The 21,417-nt window shown below is 41.8% G+C and overlaps 1 protein-coding gene and 1 long non-coding RNA gene across 2 annotated transcripts; one reads left to right on the top strand and one right to left on the bottom strand.

Annotated features, from left to right (window-relative positions):
- Positions 1-7,933: 7,933 nt before the first annotated feature.
- On the bottom strand, positions 7,934-13,245 carry LOC114452718 (E3 ubiquitin/ISG15 ligase TRIM25). Its single transcript, XM_028432224.1, has 7 exons — positions 12,921-13,245; positions 11,241-12,145; positions 11,012-11,107; positions 10,171-10,419; positions 10,054-10,076; positions 8,910-9,064; positions 7,934-8,808 (listed from the first exon to the last, which is right to left on the bottom strand). Exons 1-7 carry the CDS (start codon positions 13,168-13,170, stop codon positions 8,264-8,266), a joined length of 2,223 nt encoding a protein of 740 aa, XP_028288025.1. The 5' UTR covers positions 13,171-13,245; the 3' UTR covers positions 7,934-8,263.
- Positions 13,194-17,332, top strand: LOC114452719 (uncharacterized). Its single transcript, XR_003672301.1, has 3 exons — positions 13,194-13,310; positions 17,024-17,129; positions 17,281-17,332. It is a non-coding gene; the product is annotated as an uncharacterized LOC114452719 (long non-coding RNA).
- Positions 17,333-21,417: the final 4,085 nt, after the last annotated feature.

Genomic DNA, 21,417 nt, shown 5'->3' with positions numbered 1-21,417 from the left:
AGAGGGCTGAAAGCACTGTATCATCAACAGGGAGGTGAAATGAAAACCATGGCTGACCCTCTGGAGGTCTCCGTGCTGCCTGTTGAAGATATGACAGCTCTTCAAGGACACAGAGGGACAGCTGGCTTCTTATGTGCTTACCTTCCCTTGCTTCTTTTTTATCAGCTCTTTCGTGCAGTTACATCATGCTGCCTTCCATGTCAACGGGTCAAACCATATTTGGAAGAAGCTTTGAGTTTGTATAATCTTTCACAGAGATTTTCCATCCTCTCAGTAAAAATATGCCAAGTACTGAGAAACTGGCAGAGAAACATACAGTAACTGTTGGAAATGAAAGCCTCTTATCAAGAAAATGATGCACCATGTAAAATATTCGCAGTTAAGTTTTGTTGTTTGGCTATATTACATTCACATGATGAATCCAATAACGTTTCCTCCAGTAGTAAATGAGCTGAATGAGTTGACAACACAGCTGGGACATATTTGTTGTTATTGCCTTTTGTCTTTTTTAAAATTATTGGTCTACTGTACATGGATTGTTCTTCATTCAAGAGCCTGAAGCAGGACAACAGGTAAGCAGTTCCGGCTGTTACTGGTGTGAAGAATTTATATGTGGTTTTAGCTGTCCTAAAACTTAGCTGAGTGTGTTATAGTGAAACTTCCTGGGATGGAGCTAACACTGCATATATATGCATATGTATGCATGTAGTAAGATCTGTGTATTCACCACTTCTGTTGAGGGAAGGGTTTTGTCAAGGCCGATACAAGATGGTGGACACAAATGCAGCAGAGCCGGAAGTAACAGGCAAATCTCAATGTTTAATTCAGGCAAAGTTCGGTACATAGGAGTTCAGTCCACGAGGCAAAGGTATCCAAAAGGGCAAAGGCAAAAGCAGTAGTCAAAATCCAAACAAGGTCATGCACAAGTTGTCCACCTCCCCCGTAGCCCATGCTTCGGCCCGTCCGGACAGACGGGAGATGAAACAGGAGATTTTCGATTCATCTGTGGAGAAGGCGGAGGGCTGTCGGGCGACAATCACCTGATTCGCCCGAAAAACGCTCTGGAAGAGCCACCGGAATCTGGAACACGGCGGTCTGAACTGGTACCAGAGAAGCGGTGACGTCGGCGTGCGCTGGAATAGCAGGTGGGTTCACGGGAAGGCGCTGCTGTTGTAACTGGTGAGCGAGCCTGCCGATCTGATTGCTTAGAGAAGCGAATTGCCGCTCGGTTGTTAGCGACAGTTCCACATAACCTTGATGGAGACGCTCAAGTTGTTCTTCCTGCTGTCTCAATCGGCGGCCTTGCCCAGAAAGCTCCGTTCGGACTGGCTCGACGTCTGCTGTGTCCATTTCTGGCCAGTTTGTAATGTCAAGACCGATACAAGATGGTGGACACAATTGCAGCAGAGCCAGAAGCAACAGGCAAATCTCAATGTTTAATTCAGGCAAAGTTCGGTACACAGGAGTTCAGTCCATGAGGCAAAGGTATCCAAAAGGGCAAAGGCAAAAGCAGTAGTCAAAATCCAAACAAGGTCATGCACAAGAAAATCCAAAAGGCACTCAAAAACTCGTGGGGACAATCACAAGAGCGGAAAGGCTAATTGGACGTCGTATGGATTGCTCACAAAACGAACTGGCAACAGGGGGAAGGAAACACACATGCTTTATACACTAGTAAAAATAAAATTAATGCAACGGAAAACAGATTGACAATAGATTGACATTGGCATAGATGGCTTCCTTTTCTTTTTTTCAATAAGCTTAGAAATGACCATGGATGACTGAGAATCTTCATCAGCATGCACGCTGTCTGATATGAGATTTATTGGCATCCTGAGCTCATTATTCTATAGACTCCCAGGTCCATCACCACCCATTATTGGTGGTAATAAAAAAAATCAAAGGTGCAGGGGTATATAAATCTTTGGTGACAGTCCACATTGCAAAATAGAAACATTAACATGCTCATGGAATCCACAGTCCCCTCGCCATCATAGACAGCTTAAGCTTAGACTGCAGTTCACTATGTATTTAACTGCTTTGTGCTTTGTGGGGATAAGTGCTGTTTGAGGTACTCCAGTCTACTGTAGCATACTTTTTGGCAAACAACAGCTACACACATACAATAATATACGCTGACAGAAAATATATTACAGATATATATTCATATATCTGCTAAATAAAATGAGAAAAATCAGAGTGTGAAGGCAGAGCTGGAGGAAAGAATGTATTCAGCTGTGACCAGCAAGTTGCCCCAGAGACACAGATGCTATTCACATTTCACCGTAAGACTACATTTGAGATGTGAATAAATCACTCCAGTCAGCAAAAGGAAGGAGATAAATGACAGTGTGAGCGGAAGACAGAGAGAGAGAGAGAGAGAGCGAGAGAGAGAACTGCAATAATTTATAATAGGCCCAGAAGTTCAAGTAAAAAGCAGAGAAACCCCAAAGGAGGTGAAGACTTTCTAGAACATTCTAATTATTCATTTTGGGGGAACTGGAGGGCTGGGGGGAGGAACACATTCCCAAAATGTTGTCTGTACAGAAATAACATCTGCCACAGATAATCACCTGCTCATTACAATGACAACAAAGCCATAATGAATGGCAGGCTTTGAGACACTTGGACCAGAGGTGCCCTGGCTGCAGTATACGAAATAGTGTTACCAATTTTCATAAAAAAAGAGCAATAATGTCATGATTCATTCTGAATATTTCCATCCGCAGGCTCACACAACATCATACCAATTATCTGTGAAACCCCTCGCCTCCCTCTGTGATAGAAACATTCCAGACAGCTGAAAGTAGAGCCTGGAGAAAGGGGAAGGGGGAAATAAAAATGTCGGATGATTACATAGAGGATGTATTACTTTTGTGTGTGTTTCCTCATTTACATCAGTTCTGTGCATTTTGATTGTAAGATAAATGTCTCATTAAGAGGTTATTGTCAGATAATAAATGAGTGTTAGTTGTGTTCATCGTTTCATTTACAGTAATTCATTCATCACTTGCAATAAAGTCCATAACAGAGCGTGTTGTTCCCCGAAGCGCTCTGAGGATTGAACCAAGTTCAACATAAGCTCTGGTTGACAGCCACTGCCCGACTGCAGAAACTGGGCATGTCTGCCTTTTTTTCCCAAGACTTATATAGACTTATGTTTTTACAGTTTTTTTTGTTGTTCATCAGACATTGTTGGACAATCGGAGTATTTGTGTCTACAGTGTTAGACACTGTTCCAGCATAGTCATCCAACAATGGCCCTGCATGATGGAACTAGTGGATTAGCTACATAATCTCAGCAAGCTGCAGGGACCCAGCAACAGAAAAGCAGTGTGCAAGGTAGAGAATAGAGGTATTAGCTGTGCTATCTAATGGCTGCTATAAATATATATATATAGCATGCATTTACTGTGTTTACTATTGACTGTGTGGAAGAAAATGATGTCCCTGAGTGCTCCTTAGTGCTTCCTTTTAGTCCTTAGAGAGTTATATATTTGCAATATAATGATACTGTTAATATCTTCTGCTCACATTGTGCTCAGAGAGCAACGAGTTGGCAGAGATTTGACTATACTGTGTTTATAAAACAATGTTGTGTCTAAAAATAATCTCTGTTTTTAAATTCTTGGTAGCAGAGTTCTATTTTTGACAGACGTGTGTTTAAGATCATACTGCTGCAAATTAAAAATGTATGTTCTCAACATCAACAACATTATGATTTCAAAAAAGAAAACATCGTCCATATACAGTATGTCAGGTTCCCATGAGAGTATGATTCCCTTTCAGTAACATTCTGAATCCCAGGCACCTCCCGAGGCTCTCTGTCTGCCACTGACCCTGCACTCTGACCTTCACTGCGGAAGAGTCAAGTGAAAAGAGCAGTGGGACGACATATAAATAAATAATGCTAAAGATAAAACTGATATTCTGACTGATGATAGATGGGGAGCATGGGGGCAGCTATGTGGGGATGGAGGAGACAAACGGGCACCACAGCTGACAATAGAGAGTGTGAAACAAATGCCACTGCTGCTTCATCGTAATCTTTAATGTGCTGACGCGCTAATGGGTGAAGGGCATTGCCAGTAATGTAACAGCCTGGGACAGACAGACAGACACAAACACTGCAATAAAAGATAAAAACTGTCTGCCATTCAAATCTTACACAGTGCCTTATTCTCTACTGAATACAAAAACATGTGGATTTCCACAAAGATCTGGATTCACATGATGGGGAACGACTCACACAGACGTGGGATCAGTTCAAACGCTGGCAGTTGGACAGATTCAGAGAGAGATACAGTAGAGGTTTGCCCATGAAAGTCATAAGGTGTTTTTTCTGTGGAACAGTTGAGGGTAAATTGATTTGCCTGGGGGCAAGGTAAAGGAAGAGAATAGTCGTGTCACTCAACAATAGGCCCATCACTTCTTCAGTCTCAGATTTCCATGGACCGAGCCAAGCCTGGCAGGTGACTGGGTCAGACACGTGAGACCCTCACGCTCACCTGAGCTCACCAACTGTTGCCATGCCAACAGAAGATAATGGCCACAGGGGGGGGTTGTGTGTACAGATTATTCCAACTCTTGCACACAGCAGAAGGTACTTGAACTCATATTGCCCCCACATCATATTGAGATTAAGAAGAGTCCCAGTGCAAGTGTAGATACAATTTAATACAGTAGAGTCATATTTAAGGAGGGGTGACTGATAAGTTTGTGGCCCAAAGTAGATGAGCTCCACAGCTCTTATTACGAGCACATTCTGGTTCCCTCAAGTGCTTGGATGAACCTTCTGTTCAGGTTTTCTATCACCCATGCCCTTAATGTGCCTAACAGAAGTTTAAAATTTAATTTTTAATTAAAAAACAATTATCCATAGAGACAAAAATGGTTTCATGTTCGAGGCTGCCAATGCATTTTTATTTCTGTATAGAGTTGAAATTGACCTGCACGTACTGGGAGCTGAAAAACTTGTCTCTTCTTTCATTAACCTTGGGCCAGCGATTATCAACCACTCTCAACAACTTCAACACTTTCTCTACACTCATAAATAATGCAGCAGTTGTCCAGTTATTGCTGGTGCAGCAAGCCTTCTTTCTCGCAAACACTCAATGCAGAGAACCCATTACGCCAATCCCCCAGCCCAATCAAAGTGCCCTCCAATTCTTTAGAACTCAAAATATAGATTCCATTGATTGCTTTGAAATTACATTGTCTTGCTCCACACCATATATTCTGCACTTAAACCTCTCAGGTCAGAGGATCAAATGCTAAAAGTCCCCCACAGTTCAGCTTCAGAACCAGAGTGTTTTTTGTGATATTTTTCTTAAAGGTGAATATGGTCCCATTTACCATTTGAATATTGGTGGCACTGGTTCTAATATTAACAAATGTTCCGCTCATAAAGCACATGAATATATCTGTGGATGCTCTCATTTATCCAGGTCATAGTCATTTACCAATAACCATTAACCAACTAGAGGGATCTTAGTCATGTGAGTTCCTGCAAGATCCACCCACAGAGGTCCTGAACACATAAAACTCAGATTCCCAACCAAAAAAGTAGCAGAACTTAAGAAGCCACTTGGGGGAGTTTTCAAAAAAAAAAAATCCTTGAGTCCAGTTGCCTCGATTTAAACTCTTGGAAATGCACATGAATATACACACACTGAGTCCTGCTGTTAAGGGGAAGTGTCCACACCTGTGAGCGTGCCAGCATAAAAAAAGATTCCTGCACATTTTATCCAGGGTTTGAGACATACGGAGACATGCAGGAAAGAAAAAAGGACTGACAAAGGATAAAGGGTGTTGAACCTGTCCATCGGGTGTGTTTAGGTCATTTACCAACTGCTTCTCTACAAAAGAAAGAAAGATGGAGGCACTTGGACAAAAATCGCCAAAAAAAAAAGTCATTACTGTGCCAGTGCCAGTGGATTCGATGTTATAAACCATATACTTCAGGTTTGGAGAGCAATATTAGGACCAATAATAAAAGTACCCCATCCCCACTGTGAAGCAGGAAGGTGGATCCTTGAGGCTTGAGGCAAATCTGGAAAGGAAACTATTGGAGGACGATTTCCACTCGTCTGCCTGGAAGCTGTGCGTGGGACTTTTCTAACATGACAATATTTCCACCTCAGTGGCTCCGGCAGAAAGAATAAAGGCTTCGGAGTAGCCATCACAGGCTCCTGACCTCAATTCTTCTGAGGCACTTTGGGGAGATCTCAAATGTACAGCTCCTGCAAGATGACCCAGGAATTTAGAGGACCTGGAGGCTTTTTGATGGAGAAGAGTGGTTAGCTTCAACACCTGAGAAAACAGAGGGGCTTCCACCACCACAGCTTACAAAAGACTTCAAGCAAGCATTGACACACAAATGGCAATAAAACATGATGGGAGCCAAGTTGTCATGTGAATGTCAAATATATAGCTGTTGCTGTTTGACTGCTGAATGTTATTTAACCCTGATAAGAATGTTTGAGAAGTCTTAATGAAAATAAATTTCATAACAATGAGCTTCTGTTTTTAAGACAGTGAAGCATGCGTGGCACAACCTGGAGCTAGTCTGTTGTGTCTTGTTGTTGCTTGACTACAAACATAACATCTTTTATCAGTCTAATCTGAGATTTCTTAAGCAAAGTAGGTGTTTAACCTCCAAGCAATCTCATTCAAGGTCACTTTGCATACAAAGAGAGTCAGAACGGAGGCAGAGTGACATTCTGTAGCATTAAGATGACAGTTAAAGTGGAAGTCATGCTGCCCACAGACCGTCCGACTCTCTCTGACCTCTATAATTTCATGCCATTCCACGCCATCCTGACAGAGATAAGAGGTAAAAGGTTGCATTCTGAGGAGGGCAGTGCTGAGTAGGAAGACTTTCACAGACGAGGGAGGATTACCGTGAGGCTATTGTCAATACTTTGATGAACAAGTGGAAGAAAACTATTTATTAGAATATACAGCACCTCGAAGTTTATGGTCACATCTACTGACTTATTTAATCCTGTGCAGTCGCATATTATTTTAGATGTTTGATCAATCTCCCTCTTAGCAAAGCATGTCACCACAGCAGCCACACACACAACAGGGGAGTTTCTTAACATGGGGTTGCTGGCAAGTTGTCACTTTGGCCGCAGGAATGAACACTGTCCCTCCCCTCATTGTTCTCATTAAACCCCTTATCTCACCTCATCTCAATTAAATAGTAACAAGTCAAGAAAAGCTTACAAGAGCCTGGCTGAGATTTTGAGCCTTCCGGATGGACGGGGGAAGAGGAGAATTTAATTACCCTGACTGTTTCAGCCTCGCGCCTCCTCTCCTCCTCCTCTTCATCGCAGACATGTCTTGCATCCTGCCATCATGTGCCAGCTGGGGGGGGAGAGAGAGAGAGAGAGAGAGAAAGCAAAAGCCACAGAGGGTTTCTGATTATCTTTGGATTGTGTGGCTGTGAGTGTGAAATTGTTGTCATGGTTGACTGGTGCACCTGTGAAGTTTCTAAAGAAATTACTCTAATGAACATCAGACAGAACTGAACACATTTTGGAGAAATGTAATTGTAAGCTCTGTCTCCTTTTACAGCTACTATTGTAATAAGTGAACTGTGATCCATAGACACAGCTGTCTCTGAACCAGCACTGGCAGACTGTAAGCTCTACCAATCATCCACACAGAGTCTATGTAAACACCACTTTGATCCCTCACAATGATGTCAATCACACAAACCCCCAGTCAGAATAAATAAGCCTCTGACTGAACATAGAAAAGGACAATTTTAGCATATGTTCAGATTGTGATGCTGTAAGGGGTTTGTGCCAAAAAGGCAGTGTTTGTTGTTGTCTGTGAAGCTCACATGCTGTGGGGGCAGTGAGATTTCAAAGTTAGTACAGCGACTGTCACCTGTTGAGATGAAACACAACACCCACTCACTCACCTGTGTCAAAACATTTTATTTCAGTAGAAACACAACAGGTCACCATAGTAGCAAAGAGATGTGACATGAAGACATTTTTAAAACATCAGGTGGAAAATCCCCAATTAAAAGCAACGTCTCTATACCAAAAATATACTACCAATATCCATACTGTTGCACGCATGATCCTCTACTTAAAATTCCAGTACTATCAAATGATTTAAAAACCATGTTTAATTTCTACAAATATTTACAAATGTTGGCCCAGCTCTTATTCCTGAGACATTTACAGTGTAATAATTTGTGATGTAAAAGCGCTATGCTTTCATGTGAGGATTCGGCACAGGTGGTTCATGACTGGAACAGATCACAGACAGCCAGCTGGGTTTTAGACACAGACAAAGCAGGGAAAAGAGCACCAGTAAAGCTGTGCTTGAAGGACTGCATCAAAGCTAGACTGCCCCCTGGTGTCACATTAAAGAATGACAAAATGCCCTCATCAAAGTCGAGGAACACTCCCACCCTTGTTAGCCCATCTGCATCCACAGGAACTGACACCTTATTGTGAAGAGCTTCTACCTTCCTTCTGTCACAGGCCAGACACCAGGAGTAACTGTTGAACCCCAGACGAGCGCTGTCCTTTTGGCCTCTCCTGTCCATCTGGCCCTCGCACACGCCCACCTTCCAGCGGCCATCGTCCACAGACACGTTTACCTCCCAGTAACAGCGGCCCTCATCCAGGAAGGTGGAGGCCAGGACCTGTGGGAAGGAGGTGAATCGAGCCTCGTGCTCAGTGTAAGCCTGTGCCGTCTCAGTATAGGTCACCGTCTTATTGTTATCAGAGAGCTGCAGCTTTGGATGAGCAGTATCTGAATCCAGGACAGGAATGATACCATCTGTAAGAAATATAGAAATGTGATCAGAAGATTTCTGGGTGGATTTTGTCATTTGGTTATAACAGCTGTGCTTTATCAGTAAGAGGGGTTTGTGTCCCTACAGAGCAGTCTGTAGAGATCTCTGTCTTTGCCAGGCATAGTGATGACAACTGCATCCAGCCGCTTCTCTGTCCACCTCTGCAGGCATTTCAGCCTGTCGTGATCCACTTCCTCAGCATCCTCAAACTGCGCCACACAGCTCCCCGTGTCACTTGTCCTGGTGGAAAAGAGCATAAATATTAACATAAAAAACACTGCTTAGAGACAGTGTTAAGTTTGTTGACGAATCATTTTTGTCGTAGTTTTCGTTAACGACCTTTTTTGCTGACAAAAACGAAGACGAAATGGATTGACACTTTCGTCAACGAATAAAAACGAGACGAAATTATTGATGGAGACGAGATCCAATCAGAGCAAATTTTGTTTGTGGAAGGGAGGGACGAATCAGGAGACGGCGGCAGAGAGCCAATCAGAAGTGATCTCTCTGCGGAAGGGCGTTACCCCGCGATGCTGGAAGAAGGCGTACTCATGCATGGTAACACAAACAGGAGAAGAACAGGCACACGGACACGTTTGATGTCAAGACAAACAAGACGGTTTGCAAACTATCAGCGGTAAAAACACAACAAACCTGAAGCGACGTTTGCAGACGAGTCGTCTTAACATCCGTTCAAAGATACACGTGACAAAATCTATAAATTAAGACACTGCTGCTGATGGTTTTACAGCATGCGACCTGTTTCTAAGTTGTCACTGAAGTATTTTGCTGTAGTAGTAGTAGTAGTAGTAGTATTCATGAAGAAGGTCATGACTGAACAGTGTATTCAGGGAGAGCAGCTCACTGTTCACTGGTTCTTTTGTGAAAAGGTCATAGCAATTAAATAAAGAGGTGTTTGTTTCAAATAACACAAGTTAAAGCTGTGCCTGTTTTTATTGCACTTCAAACCTTAATTATTTCATGAAAAAATATATACCATAGAATTTTAGTCGACTAAATCCACGGCAGATTTAGTCGACTAAAATTCTTTGATATTTAGTCGACTGAAACTAGACTAAAAGTTAAAAAATGTTGATGACTAAAATGTGACTAAAATCAAATGACATTTTAGTCACAAGACTAAAATAAAAACTAAATCAGAAATTGCTGCCAAAATTAACACTGCTTAGAGAAAACAACAACGCAGAAGTACAATTAAAATGACTTACAGTTGTGTTATCCTGCTGTACTCCTGCAATGTTAGAAAAAAAAACACGTTTAAGTATCCATAAGACAAAAGTAAGATTTTTTTTAAACATATGACCAGGGACTAACATCCAACTGACCATAATGAAGGCCTGGTCATGAATGCGTTTTTCTCCCTTTGCATCAGCCAGGCCCTCCAGCGTGTGGAGGCCTTGCTGGATGGATTGCAGAGAGCTCTGCAGATGGCCAAGTTTCTCCTCTAGTCCACCAAGAACCCTCTTCTCCTCCTTGGTCACGCATTGAAGGGCAGACTGCTCCTCCTGTTCCAAGGCCTCTCTGATGGCTGCATACTGCTGCTTCACTCCTGCTTGAGCCTCACCCAAAAGCACCTGATACAAACAAAGTCAATGTCCAGCAGTGACACATGATCATGAGAAGGCTACTATCACAGCAAGTACACCACACTTCTGTTTTATATAATATACAAACTAGGGATGTCCCGATCAGGTTTTTTTGCCCTTGAGTCCGAGTCTGGGTCTTTTGATTTTGAGTATCTGCCGATACCGAGTCCCAATCCGATACTTTCAAGACTCTCTATAAAGGCACTCATTGCAGCAAAACCTGTGCGTGTGTGAGTGCGGCGCTCCCGCCACACTGGGAGATTTCACACATGCATCGAAGTCTCGAACCCAGGACCTCTCGCGCCAAAAGCAGCTGTCATACCCCTACACTGCAGGACACAAAGCCACCCTGCATAGAAAGCATTAACTTTAACAGCCCTGATAAATATATATCCGAGTCCTGATCGGGAGGTAATGTCCGATTCCGATCGAGTCTGAAATCACGTAATCGGGCCCGATTTCCGATCACGTGATCGGATCGGGACATCCCTAACACAAACCACATTCAACCTCACGAAGAAAACGTTTCTTAACTTCAGGAATGTTGCACTGATAAAGTAAGCATAGGGTCAGATCTTACGCTGAAATCCTCTTTCTTCTGTGTCAATTCTGTCAATCTGTTCTTCACTTGCTGTTCAACCCCCTGCAGCTGTTTGATTTCGTCTTTCAGGTTCCCCTGAAATCAAAATGTCCAGATATTAAAATCAATACAAATATTTAGCCATTACCACAGTTTAGTATACAGTTCCCAAAATCAATACATACAAAAAGTATTGACAACTGAATATTGTTATGAAGTCAGTACTCACTCTGAGCTCTCTCTCTGCGTCCCTGATGCCGACGCAGATGTGGTCACGGTGGGAGCCTATGACAGTGCACACGGTGCACACACACACGCCACACTGTCGGCAGTAGATGCGGTTGGTCTCCTGGTGCTCCTGGCACCTCCACAGAGAAATGTCCTCCGTGGGAGACACCAGAGTATGATTTTGGAAGACAGGGGAGTCCAGGTGGGGACGCAGGTGTTCACTACACATGGAGGCCCCGCACACCAGACAGGTCTTCACCGCAGGCTGACACCTCACCGTAGGGCAGTAATGGCAGGGCACAGGGCAGGTGTTTTTGTTTTCTGGCCTGGTGAATATGCCAACACGACTTGCAGATCCTGAAGCTGCTACGGGACTCTTATTGTTTATCACAGATGACTTGCCCACGTTGTGTACAGGCGACTTTTCATTGTCAGAAAAGAAAGCGAAGCTGGCAGGCGAGGCAGGTTTCTTAGGCAATACGTGAATTCCTGTCGCTTTTGCATCTTTCTTCGGGGTCGTAAGAAGAGGCGCTTCACATATATCTACTTCATTGGAGCTGTCAGAGTCATCCACCAAGATGACATGCTGTGGTTTACCTTGGTTCTGCTGTGGTTTGTCACTTGCAGGTACTGCCTTGCTGTCAGAACTCACACTGAAGGAGGTGCCATCATGCTCTGACTGTGTATCCTCTACTTTCCCGGAAGTCCCAGGTTTACCTGACAGGGACGTGCTGGGAGTCTCCTTGTCATTGGACTGCTCATGAGAAGACCCCACAGCTGATCGCTTGGTGTCGGGTTGCTCCGCTACAGGTGTGCTGCCTTTCCTCTTCCCGAGGAGTCGGCTGGTGAGCGAGGGCCTCCGTAGCGTCGAGTCAGACGTGTTTTGTTCATCATTGCTGGATGTGCCTTTAAAAAAAGGACAAAAAAAAGTGATTCAACCTGTTGCAAATACTTTAACATTACTGTCTACATTATAGAAGTCACACGGGTTAGGTCAGCCACAGAAAAATCATCATGAGTCTGACCTCGCAGACTTTCACCCTCACTTTCTGTTTGTTCAAGACAAACTTTGGACATAACGTAGGTCAACCCTCTGATACTTTACATAGCATCACTGCTATTATCAATTGACAAAATCAAATAGATTTCTGTTTTTATTAAGCTAGTAACAGATCACATTTTTAATTACTTAAGAGTTGGAGCATTGCGTTTTTACTTTAGGCATGTTTACAGCAGGGCAAAGCACTGATTGGACAGGCTTAACTACTATTTACATATCAGTTTTATTTAAAACATTAGCATAATAAACACCCCGTTTGACTAGTAAATACCACCATCAACAGTTTATTCACAAATATACATTTTCTTTGTATATTTAGTCACGACAATGGCATTTAACTGTATTTATATGTACCTTTGGGCTGTTTCTAAACATTACGTACACGAACCTGACTGAGTGCTATCTACCTGAAGGTCCTTATTTTTGTTGGACTGCAGTAATTGAACTTACTAATTAATAATTAATAATTACGCACCGGGATAACGTTTCAGCATCCTGTCTCTATAGAGCATGCGCTCTACTGTTAGCTTAGTTAGCTAGCATCGTCTGCACTCGAGTGTTTGGTCACTTAATGAAATGTTTATTTAGCCAGTCCGGTTAAAAGTCTTGATGTTGCCCCACCTGTAGTGCTGCTGGGCTGTGTCCATCGGCTGGGAGTGGAGGTCCGTATCAAGCTGCGATCAAACGGCAGGGTCTGGTACACAGTTTTGCACATCCACTCCGGACACTTGTAAGGCCCGTTCGGGTTGATGCTCCACAAGTCTCCGATACATCGCTGGCAGAAGCGGTGGTTACACTTCAGAGTGACGGGGTCCCGGGTCAGCTCGTTGCAGAGAGGACACCTGGCCGGAGTGTCCAACGACGCCCCCATTTTGGTTTGGACTTTCTGTTTTTCCTGTTTCCGCGTTGACAGGCAGCAGAGGTGGAGCCCGAAGATTTGAATCCAGCCCAGCCCCCCACCGCTCCGCCCGCATGACGCACCCGGCATGACGCTCACATGACGTCTTAAAGGTACAGCTGTAGCAGCAGGCAAGACCTGAAGCATTCGCCCCGTTCACACTGGAGAAAGTCATTCCAGCTAGAGTAGGATTGAGCCCAGACAGCCTTTAAGCTGGATGCGTTCAGACCTATTTTCAAATCTGGCTAGCACACACTTGTGTCCACACTCAATCCGGCTTCATCCAGCGTGTTTGCTGTCCTCCAAACCACTAGGTGGCGCCTCATAATATACAGAGTCCGTTCAAGATGCGGTAGGACCGCGTGTGCGCATGCGTCATGCGGTTTTTTGTCCCGTGTCGCGCCCCGTAAACCGGAACCTGAAGTAGCATGTCGCTAACCGGATTCGCTAGCCACATTTGCGTTCACACCTGAGCCACATTTGAGCCAATGTTTGGCAATACAGTTCGATTTCAATCCGGCTAGATCCACTGGATACAGCCGGATTCGAGGTGTTTACACTCAGAAAAAAACACATCTGGATTGATCTGGATGCAGCCGAATCCTGCTTAACCCTCATGCATTGTTCGCAAACACTACCCTAATGTGTTGTTCGGGGACAAAAACGTCCCCTAACTTTAACGGTTTTAAAAATATATTAGATAAATATTTTTTTGAAATTTTTTTGCATAGACCTTTTCATTAACTTCAGTTCTAATCAACAGTAGTGAAAAAATCATTTTCCCCCAGGATTTTAACCCTTTAATCACCAATTTTATAAGGGGTGGTGCTGAAGATTGAAAAAAAAACACACAAAATGGCTCATTTTTAATAGAAAAGGTGAATGTGGACTGGATTCTTTTGAACCTTTATTACAGTCTTGGTCATGTCAAACATCAGTAAAAAAATTGACTTGATTGCATTATTAGTTTTTGCACAGCACTGGATTTTCTTTTTTTCTCCCTAATGTGTTGTTCGGGGACAAAAACGTCCCCTAACTTTAACGGTTTTAAAAATATATTAGATAAATATTTTTTTGAAATTTTTTTGCATAGACCTTTTAATTAACTTCAGTTCTAATCAACAGTAGTGAAAAAATCATTTTCCCCCAGGATTTTAACCCTTTAATCACCAATTTTATGAGGGGTGGTGCTGAAAATTGAAAAAAAAACACACAAAATGGCTCATTTTTAATAGAAAAGGTGAATGTGGACTGGATTCTTTTGAACCTTTATTACAGTCTTGGTCATGTCAAACATCAGTAAAAAAATTGACTTTATTGCATTATTAGTTTTTGCACAGCACTGGATTTTCTTTTTTTCTCCCATTTTGTCCCATAGACTTACATTATAAACACACTTTTTTTGACTGCACAGCCATGGCACTACATAATCATGCATTCTTGATTGTTGGTGGTTTACCCTGTTGGTAGGAGGTAAAATTTGTGATTTTTACAGTTAACAACTTAATTACCATATTAACCCTTTACCTGCAGGCCTGTGCTCATGTAGTGTAGTTTCTGGCTTGTATATGGAGTTATAGGGAGTATTTTAGCACATAATTGTGTGTCTACACACTGTGTGTGTATGTTAGAGAGGAAGAGAGCCATTTGCACGCTGATCTTGTCTGTGAGTACACACAACCACAGAGTCTTCATAGTAAACAAAAACAAAGAAAGTGTTGCTATGCACGTGTGGCCCTTTGATGTCTACAGGTGCAGACTAAACAAAACAAAAAGGCAAGTGGTCTTACATGTGACCTTGTGGTCATTTGATGGTGAGAAGAGCAGAAAGCAACATGAAGAGAGGATTCACTTGTGCACAATCTCTGGAAATGATTGTGCAGCCTGGCTCTATGAAGGGCCAGGCTGTGAAGCTGTGAAGGCTGCACAAGTAGATCCGTCACTTGTTCACAAGCGAATCCTTCATTCGTTCACAAGTGAATCCTTCACTCATGCACAGGTGAATCCTCTCTTCATGCTGCTTGCTGCTCTTGTCACCATTAAATGACCAGGAGGATGCATGCAAGTCCACTAGTGTTTTTGTTTTGTTTAGTCTGAACCTCTCAGCATCAAAGGGCCCGGCACTTACTTTTAGGGCTGCAACAAATTTACTTTACTTTACTTTACTAAACTACTTTTAATACTAATTTTAGTAGGGGACTAAACTGTAGATTAGATTTGGTTAGTCAATGATTATTTATTATGTTATCAAGTTATCTATCTATGGTGTCTATTTAGTAACATGCACATGTACGTATGGTCGTGTGGAGCGCAACACACCATGGAAAAGGGGCACTTAGACCTCACTTAGACTAATTCAGTGATCTCAACTGAGACACTAACCTAAAAGTAAAGTCACTCTACTGGAGGACGTGTTTTCCGAAAGCTAAAAAAAAAAAAAAAAACAGCTATTTTACCCATCCACAACTTCAGACGCCAGAACTCCTGGATGTTTTCATTTTACATGCTTATGCATTGCCGTTGTACGTCTGAATTAGGTACACTTCACTTACTTAGTAACTTTATTTTCCTGACTTTCCTTCCCTGACAGTGTGCAAATGGCTCTCTTCCTCTCTAACATACACACACAGTGTGTAGACACACAATTATGTGCTAAAATACTCCCTATAACTCCATATACTTAAGCCAGAAACTACAGTACATGAGCACAGGCCTGCAGGTAAAGGGTTAATATGGTAATTAAGTTGTTAACTGTAAAAATCACAAATGTTACCTCCTACCAACAGGGTAAACCACCAACAATCAAGAATGCATGATTATTTAGTGCCATGGCTGTGCAGTCAAAAAAAGTGTGTTTATAATGTAAGTCTATGGGACAAAATGGGAGAAAAAAAGAAAATCCAGTGCTGTGCAAAAACTAATAATGCAATAAAGTCAATTTTTTTACTGATGTTTGACATGACCAAGACTGTAATAAAGGTTAAAAAGAATCCAGTCCACATTCACCTTTTCTATTAAAAATGAGCCATTTTGTGTGTTTTTTTTTTCAATTTTCAGCACCACCCCTCATAAAATTGGTGATTAAAGGGTTAAAATCCTGGGGGAAAATGATTTTTTCACTACTGTTGATTAGAACTGAAGTTAATTAAAAGGTCTATGCAAAAAAATTTCAAAAAAATATTTATCTAATATATTTTTAAAACCGTTAAAGTTAGGGGACGTTTTTGTCCCCGAACAACACATTAGGGGGTAAAATTTGCCCACAGTGTACCGTTGACCTATGAAAAATTTTAAAATCATATTAACAAAATTTATGTAAAATTAAGCTTATTGAGGAAAAATGATTCAATTTGTCCATATATTGACAAAGTTATGGCCAAAATAAACAGAAAAATTTCTCTCAGAGGACAAAAATGTCCCGAACAACGCATGAGGGTTAAGCCACATTTTTTTCCCCAGTGTGAACGGGGTATTGATACTGAGGACAGAGGACGTGACCCCATCACTGAGAGGTCCACATGTGTCCCTGTCTCTTTTTAAAAACTGTTGACTAACAAATGAAGATGAAATAACCTTGATAGCTGTTGTAAAATTGAGTACAGTACAAAATCATTTGTTATCATTTATTACCTTAAGCTTGTTATGTTATGTTTTTAAATTGTTATATATATATATATTTTTGGCTTTAATATATAATTTTATTTCTAAGCATCTGTAGATGTAGATGTGTTGTGACTCTCTGGCAGTCTCTGTTTATGACCTGATAATATGCAGTTTTACACTATTAAAATCTGCCCTTTGAACATTGAACACTATCTAAATACAGATGCCGATCTTCATGCTGCACGCAGGCCAAGAAGAAGGCCTGGGAAGGAAGAGTGACTTTCAATCCAGCTGGGAGCCCACTTTTCTTCTACTGCCAAATTCTGCAGGTTCGTGTGGCTTTATTCGTTATTTTCTATTACTTTTTTTGCATTGTTTTAAGCCTCTATTAATGAAGTAGAAGGTCAACATAATCCAGTAATTTAAACACTTGTTGAGCTGCAGTAAAATGCTGTTAAATGATGCTGCTCTGCCTCTCAGCCATTAGGAATCCCCAAAGGACTCCAATGAGCCTAATGAAACTCATTCAGCCACATTATTAACTCTGGAGCTGAAAAGATGGCCGTACCATGAGCTGGAAGGCAAGGAAGCCATTTGTTGCTGTTACTCCTTAAAGCTAACCAGATGAAAACAATGACTCTTTGATTTTTCGTTCCCTCCACAGCATTTTTCTCTTGATGGTGGTCCTGACTCCAGACATGTGACATGGATGAAAAGGTTATGATGATGAATGAGAGGTTAATCTATCATAACCTCATAGTAACTGGCTGCCCTTTCATACTCTTGTTGGCTGGAATGTGAGGAGTCATCTGAGTAACTCAATGAATTTGAATGTTGTGAAATTATACATTTAGTGAGTGCAATGTAATGAACCCTTTCATACACACCAGTTGGAGTAGAGCTTTTTTGCACCCATGGTCGGGTCACACTACTAACACCACATACACACACAGGCTTACTGCGAAGGATCATAGGCATATATAGGAATATACCCTATATCTAACACAAACACAGCAGCTTTATTGTGCAAGAAAGACTGATTTGTTGTTAGCATAGGTCACCGTCGTACAGAATCTCAGCCTAACATTACCATAGCTTAGGCCCCGTTCACACTGGGGAAAAAAATGTGGCTTAAGCAGGATTTGGCCGCATCCAGATCAATCCAGATGTGTTTTTTTCCGAGTGTGAACACCTCCAATCTGGCTGAATCCAGTTTGATTTCAAGCCGGCTAGATCCACCCTCGAGAGGTGGATCTAGCAGGATTGGCTCAAATGTGGCTCAGGTGTGAACGCAAATGTGGCGAGCGAATCCGGCTAGCCACATTATTAGCCATATTACGAGGCGCCACCTAGTGGTTTGGAGAACAGCAAACATGCTGGATGAAGCCGGATTGAGTGCGGACACAAGTGTGTGCTAGCCAGATTTGAAAATAGGTCTGAACGCATCCAGCTTAAAGGCTGTCTGGGCTCAATCCTACTCTAGCTGGAATGACTTTCTCCAGTGTGAACGGGGCATAAATGGACTGCTGGATTCTAAATGGTCCTGGTTCAGTGACTGTATACAAAATCAAACATATCTGTTATGAGACAATAAACTCAGGATCCAAATGCTGGTCTCAAAAGGTGTTCAGGTTTATTCACAGAACAAAAAACAACCACGAGGGCGAAAGTCTTTGAGGGAAACAAAAAGTCCACGACAGTGGGAATCCTTAAAGGCGCTCTGGAGACTGCAGCGGGAGATTGGACGGGACCAAGGCTGAGGCTCCTAGGAGGCGGAAGGAAAAAAGGATAAGTACGAGCGGTTGGAGAATCAAAGGTTCAGGAAGGAGATCGATCTGATTACCACTGACGAGGAAGGCAGGTAAGAGAGGTCCTTAAATAGGCGGGGAACTAAATGTAGATGAGGAACAGGTGAGACCAATCAGCCCAGTACTCCGCCCAGAGGAAGCTGCAGCCTGAACAGAGCGCCTGAAAGAAACTACCCTCACCTCATTCTTGTGCAGTCAAACAGAGCCCTGCCTGTTTTAGTTTTTTAAGAAAAGAGCTTAACCCCATAACAGAGCTGAAGGAGGATTTGTGGTGTTTCAAAGGAGCTGGCGGCGTGAGTTTTAGACGGCATGGAGGAGTGTACTTAGTGTTGTAAAGTATGTTTGCTGGTTTATATAATGTAATGTAAATATAATGAGGAAAAAAATAGTGTCTTTTTTTTTTAAAACAAAGTTGTTGAAGACAGGGAGGCCAGGATTTCTCTGTTCCTGTTGCTATGACAACCCCTGACTACATCAACTCATAGGATAACCTAATAGTATATAACACTGTCTATTGTGACTGCAAAACTTATAATAAATAAATATATTGAACAGGTTATCACATTCCTAGAAATATAGTAAAATGATTACTAACAAAATACATGTAACAAATAGCAGCATAATGACTGGAGGGAGATTGTTTCATGAGAAAAGGAGTTTAAAATCATTCAGCTGGAGCTGCAGACTTATATTTATTTATAAATATGTCTTATGTCTTACCTAAAGATTTGGCTTGGCATTTATTTATAGAAACACAATATTTATACTCCCATAATATTGGATGTGATGGGCTGTCATTGCACACGTGCACACCAGCAGATGGCATCAGGGATCAGGAGCTTATTGAGGACAGACACACATTGAACACAGAATATTTTAGTTTCTACTTCATTATATTGACAAACAAGTCAGAATAAATAATAAAGATACAGGCTGACTAAAGAAATACTATAAACAATTTTATATTTTTCTTGCAGGAAATTAACATTATTCTGTGATGTCCAGCAACAAAGGTAAGGTATTGTGCTGACATATATTCTCCAACTGAATATTTGTATCCAAATCTAGAGGCCATAATCCAAATGCTACCATATTATAAGAACAATATTCTTTCCTCTGCTGTGGTTTGATTAAACACTGAGATGCTGCCTCCATTAAACTTACACACGAACATACTGAAACTGCATCTGCCCTGCGAAGGCTCACAGTGGAGAACTCCAGGCAGGGCCGGCCCAAGGCATATGCAAGATATGCGGTCGCTTAGGGCCCCCAAAAGGCACCAAATGTCCATGATAAAATATTTTATATTTTAAAAAATATATTATTATTTATACATAATATTGATTAATTTTGGGTGAAAGATTTTATTTTGCATGATGTTGTTATGTGGTGTGGGTCCACATATCTAGAAGTGTGTCCCTAACATGAAGTTTTTATTTCTGTATGCATATTACTGTGCTTTATGAGTACTTATGTGTTAAGTAAGTTTTACAGAAGATCAAAGTAAGACAGGTATACTGAATGTATTGAGAAGTGTGTAATTTCCCTACTTCTCATAGACTTTTGTAATTCATTTCCTCTGTTAGCTGTTGTCTGCTCTTTGGAGACAGCTCTGGTTGATACCAAGCTAAGGTTGTAAATCCAGATCTTGATTGAAAGGATGTGTTCATCTCCACGACCCCATTTTACGACCCACCCTTCCTGTGAGTTTGTCTTCCTGGTCACCTCCAGATCTGACCCACAGCCTATGAGATTTTAAAGTGAACTTACATGGGGGAAGAGGTGTAAGCTTTTATGGGGCATCATAAAGTCACTCGTATGGGACAGTGATCATCCTCGTGGAGAACTTATCTTCAACTTAGGTTTACGATTGACAAAAGGGGACCCCCTGCTATTTCATTTCTGTTTTCTCCTGACTCTCAGGTTTAACCATTACCAAATAAGGTAAACTAAATATCAGTTGAGCTGACCCCATTGGTGCAGAGTTAGGGGAGGACATGATTTTATGGGATCTCAAGATAGGATAAAAGGTGTTTACAAAAAGAATGGGTTGTTGTTCTCTGGCTGTGAGGCCAGGCAACCACAGAGATCTCTGTTTGTGTGACTCAGAATTTGCTTCTTTACTGTTAGAATAAATTGTAATTTTGAGACCAGATATTGTCCACTTCTTCTTAATCAAAGAACCGGGGAAGATGAACGAAAGGATCCAGAAGATTTCTTTTCCCCAACATTAATACAAACAAGATGGTATGGTAATGATAGTGGGTATGTTACAAACACAGTGCAGCCTATAGGATGATGAAGCATCTGATGCTAAAGTGGTGGTATGAAATTTTGCTTAGGGCCCCATAATAAAGGCTTGGGCCGGCCCTGGCTCCAGGACATGCAGAAGGTAAACACTTAACTCCAACTCATTTACAGTACATTTATTTATGACCTAACTGCCTTTACTGAAAGTTCAACATCACAACAATGACAGCTCATTGTATTACAAGGTATATGTATATATTTATATATATATATATAGTAGTGTGTGACCAGAGAGACAATTTGTGAGAGTTTCTGTGAAACATCCAGATTGGTCACATGACCTGTGCTGAACTACAGGTACCCGGTGAATCCAGACCACCACCCACTTTGCCTGTATAATCGAACGAACTGGTAGTTTCCTGCCTTCCTCTTTAGAAACAGGAAGGAGTGATGTCACAGCATGGTCGTTCACATTGATGTACAGTCTGAGGGTCCACAAAAGAAAGCACAACAGGGTTTTACAGTGAAAACCTTTATTAAGTGTTCATATATTCTAAAA

Source organism: Parambassis ranga, chromosome 19 (genome assembly GCF_900634625.1).
Source record: "Parambassis ranga chromosome 19, fParRan2.1, whole genome shotgun sequence".
NCBI classification, from domain to species: Eukaryota; Metazoa; Chordata; class Actinopteri; family Ambassidae; genus Parambassis; species Parambassis ranga.
Note: the sequence above shows the minus strand (reverse complement) of the source record. Positions and strands in the feature narration are given on the sequence as shown.